This window comes from Betta splendens, chromosome 17, assembly GCF_900634795.4.
Source record: "Betta splendens chromosome 17, fBetSpl5.4, whole genome shotgun sequence".
Taxonomy (NCBI): domain Eukaryota; kingdom Metazoa; phylum Chordata; class Actinopteri; order Anabantiformes; family Osphronemidae; genus Betta; species Betta splendens.
The window spans coordinates 3,533,831-3,552,969 of NC_040897.2; the positions used below are offsets into that span (position 1 = coordinate 3,533,831).

The window sequence follows — 19,139 nt, forward strand, 5'->3', positions numbered from 1 at the left end:
GACCCCCTTTCCACATGGGCCTCGGTGCCTCGAAGCATGCAGACAGACATACGCATGCAGCCTTTAATCAGCAGTGCTAAATGTGGGTCAGTGTGGTTTTAACTAATGTGTTCTGTGATTACTGGGAGATCAAGTTCATCATCATCAGAGAGACGGTTGGGGCCACATGCGGACCCGGCTGCTGTGCTGGACAGTTTGGCTTTATTTCAAGTGGACTGTGTGTAATGAGGGTGTACAGAGGAGGCGGTGGGTGCAGGTGACAAAGGGGAAGAGACAAACACCCATCTGAATGCAGCCCGGGCAACATATTTTGTAGATGCTATTGTATGGTGTAATCTAAACACACACCTTAACACTTCATCTGCTTAAATAAAAACATCACAGTGTATTCAATTACTTGTGTATTTCTGTGTTTTGTGTACTTGTGTATTTAATAACTTAGTGTAAATCTCAGAGGAAGATTCAAAGAGTTAAGGCTAAAATAAATGGTAGTAAGAACTAACACAATTAATATTGTTTGATTTTTTTATGGACTTGAGCCAAAATGACTGATATATTGAAAGACTGTAATTAGAATTGCAACTGATAGTTAAACTCAATATAGCGGAATGAAAATCTGGTAATTAAAGATGAAAGTCCGGTTTCTGTACTGGACTAATGGTGGCATATCCACATGCAAATGAAGAACTATGATGGGCCACGTTCGGACTGAAACGAATAGAACCTCAGGACCTTGTTCTCCTCAAACACGGAGATTCAGCTTTAGCCTGAAAATCCATCAACAAAGCTTTTCCACGTTCCAGCAGCGAGGCCCTGAAGGTGTTTGAAAGCAGTAACCTTGGCTCAAATTCATCTTCTTTCTCATAACCAGTAATGAACTGGAGCTGCCTGCTCTGACTGAGCAGTACGGCTTGGCGGGATATTGAAGGGTCACGGTTCGTCTTAGATTTACTCGCCTTTGGCCCAAACAAAGGGCACTTTTCCAACTCAGCCCTTGCGGTTTTCCACACTTTTTCCTGCTGCTACCACCGCAGGGAATACGAGCACCAGCAACATTCTGCCAGTTGCAGAGCGTGGACGATCAAATCTTACACTCCTGTAACCTTTCAAAATAAAAGAAAAAGACCACTGTCCGTGGTGCTGAAATCAGTGCGATGTGTTGTTTCACAATAAAGGGAGGGTGATTCAGGCATCTTTAGCTGCAGAAATGACAAATAAGTTTGGTTAGACGTGCGTTTCACCAACCAATTTGTGCTTAGAAAGTGAATAGACTAGAATAAATCGCCGTCTCTTTGTGTCTCTTTCTCACAAAGAAGGAGGGAGAGAGAGAGAGGCAGACAGAGCGAGAGAGAGAGAGAAAGCGAGAGAGACAAAGGGGGAGGGAGGCAATTCAAACCGGAATAATTAGAGAGTGGGTCACTACTGGAAGATAACGTCCGTCGGTACATACGACAAACGACAGCCGATAAAACGTAACCGTTGCAGAAGAGGACGGGAAGAGGCTGGACCGGCGCCGCCGCCGACGTTCAGCGCCGGCACATCTGAGCAGTTTCCTCCGGCTCTGAGCATCCGACACCGCCTGGACCGTGAACCGCTGCCCAGTCAGGAGCGGGAGGAGAAGGAAACGATGACGGCGACGATTTGAAGGGGGATTTGACTTCATTTAATATTTGTTTTGTTTGTCAAGTCGCCGCGACGAGTGCGGAGGGGGCTCGGAACGGTAGGTTGCAGTTATGTGCACGATGCGCGTCAGGGACAGTGGCACCGGACCGCTTGGTACCGACCCTGTTTCAATTTAATCCTGAAGCCATAAATATAGTTTTGTGCTGGTGTGTGTTGAAAACTGTCCTCAACGCAGATTACAGTGCGGGAGTGAAACAAAAGATGGGATTTGTTTTTGTAACTGCGTTCATCTCAAGCGTCAAGTTAAAGTCTGAGGAACCACAGGACTGTGATACTCAGAGACCTGAAGGCTCCCAAGGCTGTTCCCTGAAGCCTTTCTTTTACATGCACTGAACTAAGTGTGGAGTTTAGTATAACAGAGCGAGCTCATGTCACCAACATATACATAATAGTTGTTCATTTCCCATCTGAAATGTAAGTGGAAGCTGCTTTATGTAAACTCTGTTCACAACATCATCAGCCCATTAAATAGGCCACATACTGTAGCTGTTTAGTTGACCTGGTTAAAACATATACGGTTCCAGTGGAACTCAAGACATTATAACATTGAAATGTTTTTTAACACAACATCTTGATTGAGGATACGTTTTTCCCAGTCTTCCATTGCTCCTGTCCAACACTGCTGGATGTGGATGTGGGGTTTGCCTTTTCTCCTCATGTCTCCGTGGGTTTTCTTTAGGAACAGAAGCTTCCTCCCACAATCTAGAACAGTTCAGATGACAAGTGGGAAAAGTTAATAAAGGATAAATAATCCAGATGATTTACTAACAAAGCAGATGCTGCAGTAGTGCATTGAAACATACAATACAACAGCTCTGTCTCTGCTCAGCCTCTGTATATTCAGAGCACGAGAATATTAAGGTGATTCTGTTGTGGTGGAAAAAATGCACACACACCCGGCAGGAATTGGGATATTGCAGTGACACCGTGGAGATGCCAAAACAATGTAATGCGATTAGGGGACGGCTGCTCACTGTTACATATGATCTGGGCCCACAGGAAGTTCTGCCTTGTTTTCATTTTGTGGCTTCTAAGTGTCACAGCATTTCAATTCCTCCGGCTAATTGCTATTCTGCACATGAAGCGGTGTAGAGCCAGAGAGCAGGCCCAGAGAAAGGAGCTTGTTTGTCTAACTCCAAGGATGGAGGCTCATCTTGGTCTTAGTGGGCAGATCTGAGTGGAGGAGGACATATTTCATTTATTGTTGGCTGCGGTCGGCTGGACAACGTTGACCCAAAACTCTATTGCAATCAATTGAGAAACATAATCGAGTAGCTCCATTTGTGATCGGACCTGGGAAAGTATTATTAGAAGGCAAACATCAAGTGAAATAAAACAGAGGCAGAAAAACAAATCTATTTTACAGTTTCATAATTTCTTGTGTGTAGTCAGACACTACATCATCGGATACGCAGCGTTTAATTTGACATGCATCTGGCATCCATCAGCTGCAGTAAGCAGATGCTATCAGTTCCATGGCAACTAAAACACGAGGATTTATGAGGATCCATTGAGTCCTACTACAGACACTGCTACACAGACAATATTACTGAAATGCAATCTAGCTGTGTGATACAGGAAGCAATGGTTATCAAAGCATCACTTTTATTTCACTCTTGGACACTTTCACTGAGCACAGGCTCCACTGACACATCACCTATAAAGGAGAGAAATGTTTACAATCCAAAAGCAGCCGTTTGGAACGCAGAGGCAAGAGCAGTAATGCAACTACTTCATTACGGTGTTTACTTTCCGGGGATAAATGGAAGCTGTTGTTTTCCTTGTAACAGAGGAGGATGTGACTCCGACAGTATCTATCCATCATCCATCGGCTGGGTTTATGTGAAATGTAACTGTACTGGGTAACCATCAAATGTCACGTGTGTGTTTGTCCACTGCCGCTCCCCTCACACGCGCAAGAAATGAGATGCGGTCACTTTCATGAAAATTAAAACAGAAAGAGCATCTACAACTGCTCAGCTACACTTCAGCCTGTGAGAGATACTGAGTATGTAACAGATGTGAGACAGGAAGTCACAATAAGATAAGATAAGATAAGATAAGATTAGATAAGATATCCTATAAGATGAAAGATAAACTTCATTCGTCCCAAAGTGGAGACATTTCCATGTTTCCACAGCAGAATGTGCAAGTGTAAGGGAAAAAAATAAAAAGGCAGCAGCAGGAAGAAACAGACGAGTGAAGTGTCAGACCAATACTGTTAACATGCTGAAAGAATGTGAAAGAAAAACCAATGACAAGATGACGGCAATAATGGAACTAAACGGCTGAGTAACAAGCACACAAATATGTGTGTGTGTGTGTGTGTGTGTGTGTGTGTGTGTGTGTGTGTGTGTGTGTGTGTGTGTGTGTGTGTGTGTGTGTGTGTGTGTGTGTGTGTGTGTGTGTGTGTGTGTGTGTGTGTGTGTTGGGGGGAGGGGGGCTGGGTTGATTGCCAAATTTTAGGGACGTAACACTATGTTTCATGTTTCACCTTAACTCAGAGCCGCTTTGCAGCAGAGCGACTCTTCTGGTTTCCCACATATGCTACTAATGCTGGAGCATCACGTACCGTACGTGTGGTCTGGTGTCTCCTTCCGTCCGTGCTCTCTTTCAAAGTCACATACCGGATTGTTCTCCTGCCATCTTCATCCAAATTCCGAATTAGCTAGGCCTCCAGAGCCCAGAGCGTGATCTGACAAATGAGTGGAGAAGAGTCTCCATTCGCTTGTTCAGCCTTTCCAGCAGCTGCTCAGATTAGCTTCATGTACAAAGTGTACTGTAGAGCATACTGTCGGTTTATTAGGCAGCCAAAAATAAGTCCAGCCTGTCCACCTACAATTATACTTTCTAGTCGTCGGTGGTTGCCTGGCAACCCCATGTTGACAACAAGGCATAATTAGTGAGCCTTGCAGCATTAGGATGTTTTTGGTGCCTTCAGAGACAACCAGACTTGCTGTTGCCCCCAGTTTGTAGCTGGCGAGTTAAGTCAAGTAAACTATTAAGGCTTTTGACTCCGAACCCATGTGGCTACAAAGGGACTCTGTTCTGTATTAGATGCATTACATCTATATAATGATGTATCTTCTCCTAAGTGTCTTATTATTTATTATATTTCATATGTAATCACTTTTAGGCACAGCTTTTTATAGTCATATTGGGAAGAAGGTGCAGAATAATAAAAAGAGAGACAGTCGTGGGGTCAAAGAAAATTTATAGACTGATTTTAAGCCTTCGACTTTTAAAAGCTTTAAAGTTTTGCACAGCGGTGATGTAATGTAACATCATTCCTTTTGTGGGAAACATACTGTATACAGTATTGACTGTGAAGTCACATGGCCCTTGGACAGAAATAAGATTCAATTACAATAATTCAACCTCTGAACCTGAACAGACATGAAAAATGTAGGTTTTTGATTTGATTATGTTTATTAAACATAATCAAATCAAAATAAATAATCAAATCAAATTTATTAAATTATTAAATTAGATGACTGTGGTGGATAGCCCTGCTGTTTTATCCTCCCAGGCACAACATAAGCTCTCATGCAGCTAAATGTCAGTTAGACCTGCATCAACATGAACTCTAAAAGCAAGTTTCCACTGAACTTGTCCGAGTATGAGCCAGACCAAGTGGAGGACAGTAGCGGTGCAGGAGCTGCTGCTGCTGCTGCAGTTCGAGGCCAGGCTGAGCCTCAGACATGCAAATACAAAAGCTATAGGCAAATATATTCATTTAATTTGTTTTTCTTCAACAAAGACATTTGAGAAAGTCTGCAATCTCAGACATACACACACCCAATCGATGGCTGCCGAGCCCAGCTGGACAGAGCAGTAGAGGAAAAATAAAGAAATCAATGCTGGCTTATTAACTGAACAGAGCTTCCTTTGCAGCTGACACAGAAAATATGTGTGAGCGTGTGTGCATGGCTGCCTGTATCTGATTTGGTTTGGCTCTGTGAATGATGACGGCTGCTGCTGCTTGTAGGCAGGATGTGCGGCTGCATAAGCATCCGTGTGTGTGTGTGTGTCTTCCAGTCAGTGTCCCTGAGTGTTGGTGGCTGGTGCTCTGCATATTTATGCATGTGTCTGTATGTGTGAGGGGGGTTGTTCATGGTTAAGACTATCACTCACAGTCAGTGTGCTGCTCTTGGGTTAGCGCCACAGTGCTCTCCCAGTGCCTTGGCCTCAGTCTATTTGTGGACAAAAGGAGGCAAATGATTTAGCACCTGTCAGTCAGAGGAGAAGTATGAAAAATGAAAAAAGATAGAGGTCATAGACAAGGAATGGGAAAAGGCTTTCGGGGAAACAATGAGAGGAGCGGGAGAGTAGAAGAAAGAAAGGGGAAAGGAGCAGAGGAGATCAAACCGGGAGTAGACGAGCAGGGAGCTATGCTGAAAGAGAATACACAATTTAGCTCTGGGTCATCACAGAGCTCAGGCTCCTGTGAGCAGTCTTCCCCAGGAAATGACAGCCTCTATTTCTGCAGAGTTGTTTGCTTAACACCAGCTCACAGGAACTGTGCTTGGCCTTCAGGCCCCACCAACACACCTTCCGTCGCCACAAGCGTTACCATAGCGACGCATGTGGCCAACCTGCTCCAACGGCAGAACGGGATGTGAACTTTGCTTCCGCCTCCAGCGCTCCAGCTGCTGAATGCTCCACCCTCAGCTTCTCCTGGTGACTTGCTGTACGTTTGCCAGTTGGCCTGTGATTGATTGGTGGATGATTTGTTTGCGCATAAAAACAAAGCGCGATGCCAGGAATGAAATTATTATTATAATTTCTGCCAAGCTATTTTCCAAGATGTGCTCAGATAGATGTTAGTAGGCGCAGGTGCTGAATGCTGAGCAGCTTTTGTGAGATGCACATTTTATTCGATTTCCTTTGGCGCTTTGCCGACATCTGCCCTGCAAGGCCTCGTTTTTAATCTACGTACAAACATTAAGCTCTAATCATCCTATTTATATGTCCATATATACCGCTGACCTCGTTTTTTCAGGCTGAACAAAGCAGTCCCCCTCAGTGAGAACGCTGACAGCCCTGAGAGCGGCTTAGCTAACAAGCATCTGATTGTGCAGATTACGCATGTTCCACAGAGGATTACTGAGACAGAAATGAACAAATTGACCTCTTACCACTGAAATCCAACGTACGCGTGACAAAGGATGATTCGAGCGCAGCAGGAAGCATGCTGCTGAAAGGAAGCCTCTCCCCGAGTGATGCCTTATTTCAGTGATGGACGTCTTTCTGTTGGCAGACCCTGATGTCTGAATAGGTTATCCTTGTCTGGATCTCATCAACCTTGTCCCAGCGCTGACTGAGGGGGGATGATTGCCTGCTCAGGCTTTCTTCTTAAATGACATACATAAGCTATTTTCTCTATCTGGCAGGGCGTCGAAGCACAGATATCAGCCTGAGCATCCTGTTTGTGTGTATTCTTAGCCCAGGACAGCAGAGTGTCTTCCTCTACGGGTCCCTTCTGACACGAGTCAAAGTTATTTCTGAGTCATCTCACTGTAAGAAGCAACAAAAACACAACAACAGACAGAGGCTTTATTCAAAATTATTATTTTTTATGGCTTTAGAAACGCACCATTTCACTCCATACTTGTTTGGAGAGCTCTGGAGAGGAAATGGCTTTTGTTGATAAGTGCCTCTGATTTAGCTGAGAGAAGATGATGGAGGAGCTTATATAGGTCACATTGCATTAACGTAGCCCACTGTTCTCATAAACAGCCTAAGTCGAACATGAAATATTCAAATCCAGCTCATTGCTCATTTGATAATAATGCAGCGTGGCTGTTCTCAGAATGGCTTCACGTTGGCTTGAGTGGTGACGCCAGCGCTCCTTGACTTAGACATTAAATTAGCACTTTGGATTGTAACACTAGGAATGAGACACGCTGGTTATCCATCTGACAGAACAGCTCAAGCCTCAGGACTTGTCCACCACTGAGTCGCAGTGAGCTCAGCTCTAATAACAAATAAAGCCTTTGGATCATTTAGGGCCAGAAGTTCACGCTATCAAATATCTGTCTAATAATTTCTCAAGAAAGACAAGTTCGATGTGTAATGTTTCATAATCAATGAGATGTCGTGTTTACTGCATCATGAGCAGTACGTCTAGAAGGTGTTCCATCTGTAATGCTGTCATTACACCATCACTTCGCCTCCCATGGCCCTTCACCACTGCCGTGCTGCATTCTGCATTATTAGACAGCACGTCTTAGTGTGAAGCTGCTTTGATGTGAACGGTCGAATCGAACAATAAATCCCTTCTGGGGCTGTGGGAAAATAAAAGAACATGCACGGATGAGTCACTCGGTGATGGCTTTATTTCCAAGCATATTGCTGCGAGGCACAGCGAGCAGTCAGGGCTGAGGCGTCTGATCAGATGATTGGAGCTGGTTTCCTCTTGAGAGGTGCACTGAGGAGGCAAATGTGATTTCAGGGGTCAGAATGGAGCGACGTGTTCATGGTGAAACACGGAGAGGGAGCGTGTTTGCACATGCATTAAATGACGAGCGAGGTCCTTCAGGCAAACCTGCTCATCTTTTATCACATCTTTAATTATTGAAGCCCATAATAGAAACTGCACTGAGCACTTGAATGATGCAGATTCCTATGCTGCCCTGCTTTTTCGTCAAAGCCGTCTTTAACATATAAGCAGCTGCTGTCAGTCGTTGCTGTGTGGATGAAATGCATCGCTGTGACTGAGCTTTCCATTTATCTCCTCAGGGTCTTCCAGAAAACCACCATGATCCTCTGCTCCTCCATCTCCCTCCTGGTCGCCATGGCCGTCGTCCTCCCTGCTTCCCAGGGATGCCCAGACGGCTGTCGCTGCTACAGCCTCACCGTGGAGTGTGGCTCTCTCGGAATCAAAGAAATCCCACAAGGTGTCCCGTCCGCCACAGAGGTGAGTTGTCCGGTCAGCGCGACGCTGCAGAGCGTAGCATCTAACCCACCCACCACATCACGGGCTTTGTGACGGCTGACTTCCTCCCTGAGCCACTCTTATTACGCTAAAATGATTGTGGTTAATCAATTCGCCGTGACTCTCTTTGATGTGAGCCCGAGGGAAGGGCTGCACTGTCGGCTGTGTAATTATTCATTCTTGCTCTGAAAGTGACTCTCGCACACCCTCTGATCATCTGCTGAGAAGATGTTTAACACTACACTTTTTTTTTCTCTTGGGTTCGGGCCCCCCAACATTACTGCGGCTCATGAATATTAATGGGATCATGTCCCACATAAATTGTTCCATTAACCTCAATCAGCAGGTCTATCTCGTCGATCTTACTTTACCCCACGGCCTGAGCAGTGAATGCACATCAGTAATCAATCAGATCAAACACAGAGGGCTCTTCTGTAGCTGCAATCACTCAAATATTTTCTGTTTGAAGATCTTTGCCGACAAGGGCTGCACCTCCTGCAGCCTTTGGTAGCACGAAAGAGGAAAAACAGCTGCATATCTCGTATTGTCAGGATTCTGACCTTGTTCCTGCTACAGTTTGTGTAGCCAGCAATACAGGCACTTTCCCTGCTTTTTCTTTAATGTAATCGATTTCATCAAGCTGCTAACTTCATCCTCCCTGTCTGAAGACTTTCTTCCTCCAGGACAACACCATTGTCCAGATCCGTCTTCAGGACCTGACCGGACTGGGCAGCCTCCATTACCTGTACCTGCAGAACAATAGCGTGTCTGCCCTGGAGCCTGGGGCGTTTCTTAACCAGGAGCAGCTGTTGGAGCTGGCGCTCAACGGGAACCTCATCCACCTGGTAACCGCTGATATGTTTCGGGGGCTGGAACACCTTCGGATCCTCTACCTCGCCAGCAACCAGATTACCCGGATACAGGACCACACCTTCAGGGGCCTGCAGGTGGGCAGGGAAAATGCATAAGCCTGTTCGAGTGATCTCATGTCAGACTCTGCCTTTCATATAGTCATATAGAATAATGCCTCAAACTGTAAATCCTACTCTGACCAATCTAATGTTTGCATACAACCTTACTCCATGTTTCTTGTGCAGCGCCTGCAGGAACTGTACCTGCAAGACAACAGCATAGAGCTGCTGGCAGAGCAGGCCCTGTCTGGCTTGTCATCTCTGGCACTGCTGGACCTCAGCAGAAATCACCTCCGCACTCTAGGAGCAGCGTCTCTCAAACCACTTATCAGCCTGCAAGTGCTACGTGTCACAGGTAGAGAGAGGAGAGAATTCCTGAAACACATCAGACCTAAGATGACATGAAATGTAACGCTTCTATATAGCTGGAAAAATCATCAGACACATGCCAGGGAGGATTAGGTGCATTAATTAAGTGCAATGTATTTTGCATATCAAAGAGCTTCACTCAGGTGTGAACTACTAATGAGACAAAGCCATAAAAGAGCAAATAAAAGAAATACTATATAAGAGAGATTTCTAAATGAGCTCTGCCGGTTTAAACACCCTGTGCCTGTCTTTCTCCACCGGTCCAGAGAACCCATGGCGCTGTGACTGTGCACTGGGCTGGCTGAGGACCTGGATCAGTAAAGACGGCCAGCGTTTGTTGAGCTCTGCCGAGCAGCGACGGCTCATGTGCTCTGAGCCGCCCCGCCTTTCCCACCTCAGCCTGGTGGAGGTGGCTGCCAACAGCCTGGTCTGCATCCCCCCTGTGGTGCAGCTGGAGCCGAGCCACCTGACGGTGCGGCTTGGGGAGAGCCTCAGAGTGTCCTGCCAGGCCTCGGGATACCCCCAGCCACAGGTGACGTGGAAGAAGGCCTCCTACGGAAAGGCCCAGCTGTCACCCCGAGGCCTGGTCCAGGAGCTGGGACCCAACGGGGAACTGTTTAGGCCTGGTGCTGGGGGCGTGGTCACAGCCCTGCCCAGCAGTGCAGGGCTCAAGGTGGGAGGTGCTGGTGGGATCCATGGACTCGTACGTGGCACTGAGGAGGGAGGTGAGAGGGACAGCTTCGACCCAGACATGGGCAGCGGAATGCTGTTCCTCAGCAACGTCACGGTAGCGCACGCTGGTCGATACGAGTGCGAGGCCTGGAACCCGGGGGGCGTGGCCAGGGTGACCTTTCACCTGGCCGTCAACATGTCCTCCTCTTCATATTCATCTCAGTTTTGGCCTCGTTTGAACACACACTCCTTTGTCTCCTCTTCATCCAGCTCGTTCTACCGGCCAGAGGTTCTGGATGTGAGCCAGGAACCTCTGTACGAGCAGGACAGCATGGATTTCAGCGCTCTGGGTCCTGCCACACAAACCGCCATTGCCATTGGGATCTCCTTGCTAGCCCTCACCGCTATTCTCCTCCTGATCATGATCTATACTCGCCATCAGCAGTACCGGAAAGAGGAAGGAGGCTCCTACTGCACCGGCAAGGAAGAAAGCATTCTCTATGTCAATGACTACTCGGATGGACCCACCATCTTCGCACAGTTGGAGGAGTATCGTGATGACCATGGCCATGAGATGTACGTCCTCAACCGAGCCAAGCCCGTCTTGGGCTCCACATCGTCCAGGATTCCCATGATGGGTGGGTTTGACCAACAGAAGGGCATGAAGGAGGCACTCCTAGACCATGAGATGGTGCAGACACTGACCAGATCAGGGGGAATGGGGCTTTGCAGAAATCCAGGAGACGGCGGAGAAGGTCCTCTAACAACAGACCCAGAGGAGCTTTTCCTCAGTCAGAGCCTCCTTTTCGGATCACAGGTTGCCTATGAGATCCACTGCTAAAGTCCTTTAAAAAGTTGATGGACTAATGGACATATAAAGAACTCGCCTCACTCAGTCATAAAGATGAAGCTTTTCAAGAAAAAGTCCAGTTGATGAACAATTAGCAATTCAATAGATTTCTGTCTCCAAAGCAGCCCTTTAAACACAAGTGTAAGTCTGTAAAGTCACCAAGCGTTCTAGTGTCACCAGAGGCTGAAGCTGTGCAGCACAGTGGCATCTAACAATGGGGACTCATAAACTGTGATTCATGTTTTGGATCTTATCTTTAGTTTTTCATTTCTTTGCTGTTTAGTCTGTGGTTTGTGTGAATATAACGGAGGTAATTTTCACTGTGAAGTAGCTGTTTTGTGGACTCAGTAGAATTAAACCTCAGCCAATCGTCCTCCTGAGCCTGCATTCCATTAGCCGTATGTGTGAGTGGGTGTGGGTGGGCGGGTTTGTTTAGAGAGACTCATTTTCCATGCAGCAGAAAAGCCTTTTACATCGCACATGTTCCACGTCTTGATGTAAACTGCAACATTTCTGCAATTCAGTATTTGGTGGAACTGATTTAATTAACATCAGCCTGTTGCAACCATTGTAATGTGAATTTTGTAAAGTCTGCCCTCAGTTTCTACATAATAAAGTGTATTTTAAAGTGACCACAGAGCTATTTAGTAAAATCTGTAATGCTCACTGTCGGTCTCGTTTCTCTTCCTTTAACCTGTGAGATCCAGTAAGTGAGTGTGACTTCCTACAGGAGCTGCCTTGGGTCCCTGTGTGGAGGTCAGTCTGTGAGAACGCCATGGTTCATAAACTCTGCACTGCAGACACAAAAGTGCTATAGGAAATGTATTTTGAAACACCAAATAATCTGCCTCCTACCAAGACCCAAGGCTATATTGATTCTCTTTTCAGAAACATGTCAGTATTCTTTCTGAAGTGGAAGTTATCCACCTTTTATAGCAGTGTTTTAAATAGCCTAGCTTAAAGGCTGAACAAGGGCAGAGAAATCCTTGGTTAAACATTTATATATTCGTACTACATTTTGACCTGTTTCCCAATAGAGTTAATTGAATCAAATTTTAACATATGTCTTATTTCACTTGATGACCAGCAGCTTGTTCAGCTCCTTCTATGACTTTAGATGCTCTTCGCTTGCTGGTAAAGGTTTTCTTCAGTACGTTAACAACCGACTCTTAGGTTTGTACTTAATGCCCAGACGTGTCGAATGATGGATGGATTTCCTCCCATAAAACTCAGACCTCTTTACCATAACACGGTATAACCGCATGGATGTAATAAATTAAACATCTAAAGCAAATGCATATTAGAATACAGGAGAGGCTAATGAATATTTCAATGCTTTATACACATTGTTACAATTCTGACCTCTATTTCACTTTTCCCTTGTTTCTGCCCTTGGTTATTGTTGCCCTGTCGTGCAGTCGGCTCTGCATATGCAGCCTGTCCTGCAGCTGCTCTGAATTTGAACTAAAGGAGATCAATTAGTCTTGTCTCATTCATTTATGTATTGTGAATGAGAACAAAATGTAAACAACGGGGTAATTTTTCTTTAGTGTATGTACATGACATTAAATTTAAGTCTTCTATGTGACTGGTAATGATTATTTTTAGACTTGTGCATTATAAAGAATAAGTACATTTATATTTTTAAGGATTAGTCATCAGAGTTGTCTTTGGCCCTTTGGCCCTAAGCCTGGGCTGCTCCAAAATCCATTCTGCACAAAACTAAGATGAGGAATTGTGATGGGACATGGGCTGAAGTTATCCCTAACTTAGCTGCACAAAGGCAAGAATATTAAACCCAATCTAGTTACCATGGAGATGTATTCTATGTATGAAACAACTATGCCGGAGATGTGTTGGTGAATGTGAATGTGGAGCTAAGCTGAAGTGTTGAAACTGCAGGAGGGAGCACAGCTCTGCTTTCAGGGGGTGTGAAGCAGTAAAAGAGCAGCACATTCAGTGGGTGAAGTTGTCCACACATCGGAGAAGCCTAAAAGCAGCTCAGAAACCAGTACAAACTATGTATTCGCCAAACCATGGGATGGATGTGACACAGTAAAAGTAGGAACATGACTTTGTTATTTATTGTAAATGGTTACACACAAACTGAAACTGAACAAATCAGCAGACACATCTTTGCATCTAAGGAATATGATGGGAGACTGTGGAGTGGTAGCAGGTCTACAGTAGCTGATAGGCATCAGCATCACTATCATCACAGTACTGATATAAGATAATGCAAGTCCAGGGCTTGTGTTACATGGATTCTGTATGGAGCAAACCTCAGTGCTCGTAGTGCTGTCCACTATAGGGGAGCAAGAACACGGACCCAGACAGCATAGAATGAACATGTGGAAATGATGGAGGAGGCACCACATATACCTAGGGCTGTCAAAATCACTATTAATTAATCAGCGGGCAAACAACTTCCTAATAAAATGAATGCTAATTAACTAATTACTAATTACCTAAACCTAATTAAGACCTGCTTTGTCAATGAAAAAGGTTTCAGCCTTCAGCCTATAACATCAGGTTATATATTTAGAGATAATGAAATTAGGAGAAAACATTTTATGAAGATTTGTAACATGACAGAGGCAGATGAGCAGACGCTCCCTGGCCCATGATGGAACTGTTGATCAGAGCGTGGTATACAATACAGTGTTTCATGGACCGGATTGCAGTGGACTGCAGACCTATGGGGGTCGTAGAACGGGTGTTGTTTTTGAAGGTCTCTGTTCAGCACCATGAAAGTGTGAAGCAATGGAGAGAAATTATTATATTGTGGCCCTATCAGTAATGGAGACAGAGAGCATAAAGCCAGAGAATCATCAGTTGGTAAATGTGGCGTGTTTCATATTACTGATGTGTTGAGGACATCTTTCGCCATCTGCATTACAACTGCTTACAAGAGGCTGATGATAGATAGACAGTTATTAATTGAGTCACTCTTGTCCCACATATTAGACATGGAATTATTTCACGGCATAAATTGATATATAAGATACATCTAGATTAATTAATTACAGAGCCTATTTAATTTAGTTACATTTTGTTATTTGGAAATCGGCCCCAATAATAATACAACTCAGCTGACCAAACAATGACATTGTGTGAGCTAACAAGCATTAGTACTCGTAGGCGGTGACGATTACCACATAATTAACACAAACAGATATAACACAGCAGAAATGGGAAGAATCCCAAAAGGAGCAAGAATGAGAGGGGAAGAGAGGAACCGTGGTGGGAAGAGAAGTGTAAGATGGAGGTTAAAGCTGTCAGACAAGTTAAAAAAGGATCATTGGAATGCTGACTGAGTAGAAGAGCACAGGCAGCAGTGCGGACGGTTATCAGCAAAACTAAGTGCACCTTTTAGAGGCACTACAGTAACAGAATAGGGGGAAGGTTAGTACGATAAACCGTGAAAGGAGAATATACAGTAATAGCAGCATTACAGAGCAACAATCAGACAGCAATCAGAACAGGCAGAACGTCTGACTCGTTCGAAGACTCAGAAACTACAAAAACTGAGCAGTGAGAATGTAGGAACAGTATTCTAGACATGTCAGCGAGTCAAACCCACCTAATGATACAGTAGGTCTCATCTCGTTTACATGGCAGTATGTCTATGTAAACGAGATGAGATGGATGGACAGGTGTTAGACCGCACGGACGGTTGTATGCTTAGTCCAGCCCAGGATAATGTCCAGGACATGTTTATTCTAGAGACTGATCTTAGTCTAGATTAGATTTTAGTTAGTCTGCATTTTAGTGTTTCCTGCAAATAACTTGCCTCATGTTAGTCAGTCTGCACGGAATTATTTCATCTCTACTATTAATACAAACGTCATCAGAGTTGCCATCAGGCTGAGTGTTATGAATATTGCTGCAGATAATACTCTGATATGATGAATACATTTTGGTATGTTATTGTTTTAGTTGAGCCATTAAGAAACAGCTGATGCAGGTTGGTTCCAGTAATGTCTATGTGAGGCTCTGTGCAGTCTAGGGTCTGCAGCCTATAAAGATTCAGTCAGTGGCCTTTTACTGGACGACAGGGAGAAGTTAAAAACTCAGGCCATGACTGAGCAGATAGGTGTTGTTTGTTTTTTGCTTCATTTGGGTAATTGCCCATGTAGAAGTCAATCAGAATGAGGACAGGAAAATTCTGGCTAAACAATCAGGACACAGACATTAAAAGTTTCACTGAAGAAATTAGAGGCAAAGACCTAGACACAGTAAAGCACAACATGTCAGTCCTCATTCGACTTGGATCTGCACACCATTGGAAAGCTTAGACTCTTGTCTTTCCGACCATAAAAAACATTTCCAGAAAAAAAACAATAACCATAAATCCATAAATTTTTCATCACTTACTTTGGACGACTTCTGAGCTCCAAACATCGCGTTCTGCTTCAATTCCTGAGCTAAAAATTTTTTCCCAATTCTGTGAGCCATAACTCACTAAATTTAAAACTGAAACTAACACGGAGGATTCAAGATGGAGGCAGTAAGCCTTTTGCTTCTATTGAGACCAAACCAGGCGGAAAACGCCCTTGTATGGGGTAACCTCGGCAACCGCTAGCAATGATCTCCAATTTTCTTCTGTACAACTGTCACACATTCTGTTTCTTTCTTCGAAAACTAGAAGGAGTTTCCTTTCCAATGACACCAAGCTCAATATTGTAGCCAATAGTTGCTACTGAGCCTAAACTGTTTTCCAGGCTAGTACTGGGAAAATCAACACCTACCTCTGTACGCTTGGTTCCAGTGTTATGAAGTTCTTCCGATGAATCACTGGACTACAGGTACAGTACATATCGAATGTGCTGTACACCTTTATGTACTGACACAGGGTGTTGGGAGTAAAACCCTGGACACAGTCATCCTGGAAGGTGAACCCGTGAGACCCGTAACATTTGCTTTGACCTGCTGCCAGGTTCTCTTTGGGCCAAGAACATATTCATAATACAGTATAATTCAGCAATGGATACGTTCCAAATGTATAGATTACATGAACGACAGCAGCCTGACCACTCAGCTGAGCTAATATCTACCAAAAGCACAACATGTCCTGAACACTGACAGAATACCAACCTCATCACAACATCTCTGTCACAGCTGAAATGGATTATTCAGTCTCTTTCACACAATGAAATGTGAAACATCCCTGTTCTAGTTGTCCCATGTAGCAGATGGATTTCCTTTGTGCCCACTGTGATACAATTCTCAGGCTGTGTCATTACAAGCCCAAGAGAGCCTTTAATACAATGGCTGTCAGGGGCACAATGGATCTGACCATGTACCAGAATCAGAACATATTCAGGCACCTTCACTATTTGGGATATGTGTTTTTTTCTAAACTGGTAAAATTGTCATTAACCTACAAACCTTCAGCTTCCTTTCCCTTGGTTGCTATGGATAATTGATTTTAGAATAAACCCATTACTCTTTTAATCTGTAACAACATTTTTATGCTACAGTTGAACACATTTTGTTTTATTGACGCTAATAGTTTATTTTATTAATAGTCATGTCTGAGTCTCTGAACTGTGGTTTCACTTTAATAGTGCATCTTCTCTCATCACTACGAATGTCTCCAGCTGTGAACCTGCAGCTATGCTCAGCCACCTCCATCATTTATTTAACAAACAGGAAATCCTGCAAAAATGATGGTAGTAATGTGGACATTAAGGTTTCAATGCATAACTGCTCACTAGTAAGCACAACACAGATCTGAGCCTTTTTTACAAATGCACCAGTGCTCTGTGAGGCCACACGGGTCGTTATTTATGGGATGTGTATAAGTGGACTATCAGCAGTTTCCGATGTAAAAAGATGTCTCTGGCTAAATATTTGATGTTCTGGGAATCGCAGAATCTTTATAAAATCTGAATATGTTTTATGTGCTTGGGGTGGAGATTACTGTTTGAGTTCAGGTAATAATGTATAAGTATTCAAGGCAGTCGTAAACTGTAAAATTTGATTTTTGTTCATTATGAAGAATACGTAGATGAAGCAAGAAACATGTTTCTCATGTTGCTTATGCTCTTTGTTTCTTATCCCTCTCGTATTTTTTTATATATATCTGTTCTCATCTTTCTCTAAACTAGGTTCAACAGAAGTCAAAAGTCAATATCAGGAGCTGAATATCAGGAGCTGAATTATTAAATTTCAGTAGACCCCTGGAATTTGCTGAGATAACGTTCATAGAGGGTTCATGAATTGTGAAAAAACTCATTTTTATCATTTATTTTTATCATTTCAATGCCAAATAAGCTGCCAAAGACTTCATTTGTTATGTACTGTAATTCATGCACACTGTGACATCTCACGCCTCATTCTGGATTTAATATCAGATCCTCTAGCTCCTAGAGTCTAATACATGTGGGATGTGCTCTGTTCAGTGCAGTGTGTGACATCCCAGTGCACATCAGTTCAAGCATTGCATCAGTTACACTGCACTTAGCAATTTTATGTTAAAATACATGACAAATAATATATTACAGCATAAGTCATAAAGAAACTGGAGGATACTTATGGTTGAAATTGCAGGCATTTCCATAAATAATTATTAATTAGGCTTTAGCTGCATCTTCATGGTTCCCTACTGTGTTGGTATAGTTCTACTTGGCATCTATAATGGCTTTGAATTCTTCCTATCGTCATTTGTGTTAAGATGATAGGGGGCTTCTTTTACTACATACGTCAGAAAACATAATAATAATTTGTTTTACTTGATGCCTACAGTATAGTTCAATTCCATCTTCAGCTGTGCTTTTGCATATACAGTATGTAATTAATGTAGTGAGAACAATAACAGAACCATGTCCCTCATCAGTGGAGGTGATGGGCCATCAGGGACTGATGGTAGTGGGTGTATGACAGAAGAAATGCAGATGGTGGGTGTGCATATCGCTGACACTGTTACAAATGCAGCCTGTGTTCTTCATCCCTCACGTCACACCGGCTGCTTCACTTCCATCATCCCTCAATGAGTGAATGTCACACAGTGACGGTGTGCAGCACTGATCAGCAACACAGATATAAACAATGTTAAGGAATCACTTGAATATGTGCGTCTTTGATGGACTGTGCATATTTCTGAATTAACCTAATATAAATTGAAACCAAGTTCGGTTTAAATTGGACCCTGGTGAAGCAGGTGGCCTTAGTAAATGATCAGGTTTCATAGCCTCAGTTACTCTGTATGTTGGAAGGAGCCTAATCATTTAAATATTGAGATGCAATCTAATGCTACAGGATTTTACTGTTTGTGTGTCTGCAACTACAGCATAATGATGCTGTATGCCATGAGGACGACCTACACACAGCATAGGTTTCATGGTCATTATAGCTCTATACATAATGAAGTGCAGGGGAAAGAGATGGTCCATCCATGACTCATCCTGGACCCAAGTACGACTGAAGCACTTTCACACATACGCAGACATGCAGAGAAACAATCATGTGTCCTCAGCATCCTGCAAGCAGTCAAGCCATGGCAGGACCCCGAGGACAGTCACCTATGTTGTTCTACCGCTGTCTGCTGCTCTGCTTGCTTATGGTTCACCGCGGGTTGGTTGTGACTGGTGTCACATTTACGATCACCTGAGCAGACAGGGTTTGCTCAGTAATGGCTGCCCCGGCTGCCACTGGAAGGAGCTGGCCACTCCACAAAAAGCCCATGACTTGCTCTGCCATCATACAGACGTAG

At 44.0% G+C, this 19,139-nt stretch overlaps 1 protein-coding gene across 1 annotated transcript; it reads left to right on the forward strand.

Annotated features, from left to right (window-relative positions):
* The first annotated feature begins 1,337 nt into the window (after nucleotides 1-1,337).
* Nucleotides 1,338-12,054, forward strand: lrrc24 (leucine rich repeat containing 24). Its single transcript, XM_029132478.3, has 5 exons — nucleotides 1,338-1,720; nucleotides 8,425-8,602; nucleotides 9,289-9,567; nucleotides 9,718-9,886; nucleotides 10,167-12,054. Exons 2-5 carry the CDS (start codon nucleotides 8,444-8,446, stop codon nucleotides 11,411-11,413), a joined length of 1,854 nt encoding a protein of 617 aa, XP_028988311.1. The 5' UTR covers nucleotides 1,338-1,720; nucleotides 8,425-8,443; the 3' UTR covers nucleotides 11,414-12,054.
* Nucleotides 12,055-19,139: the final 7,085 nt, after the last annotated feature.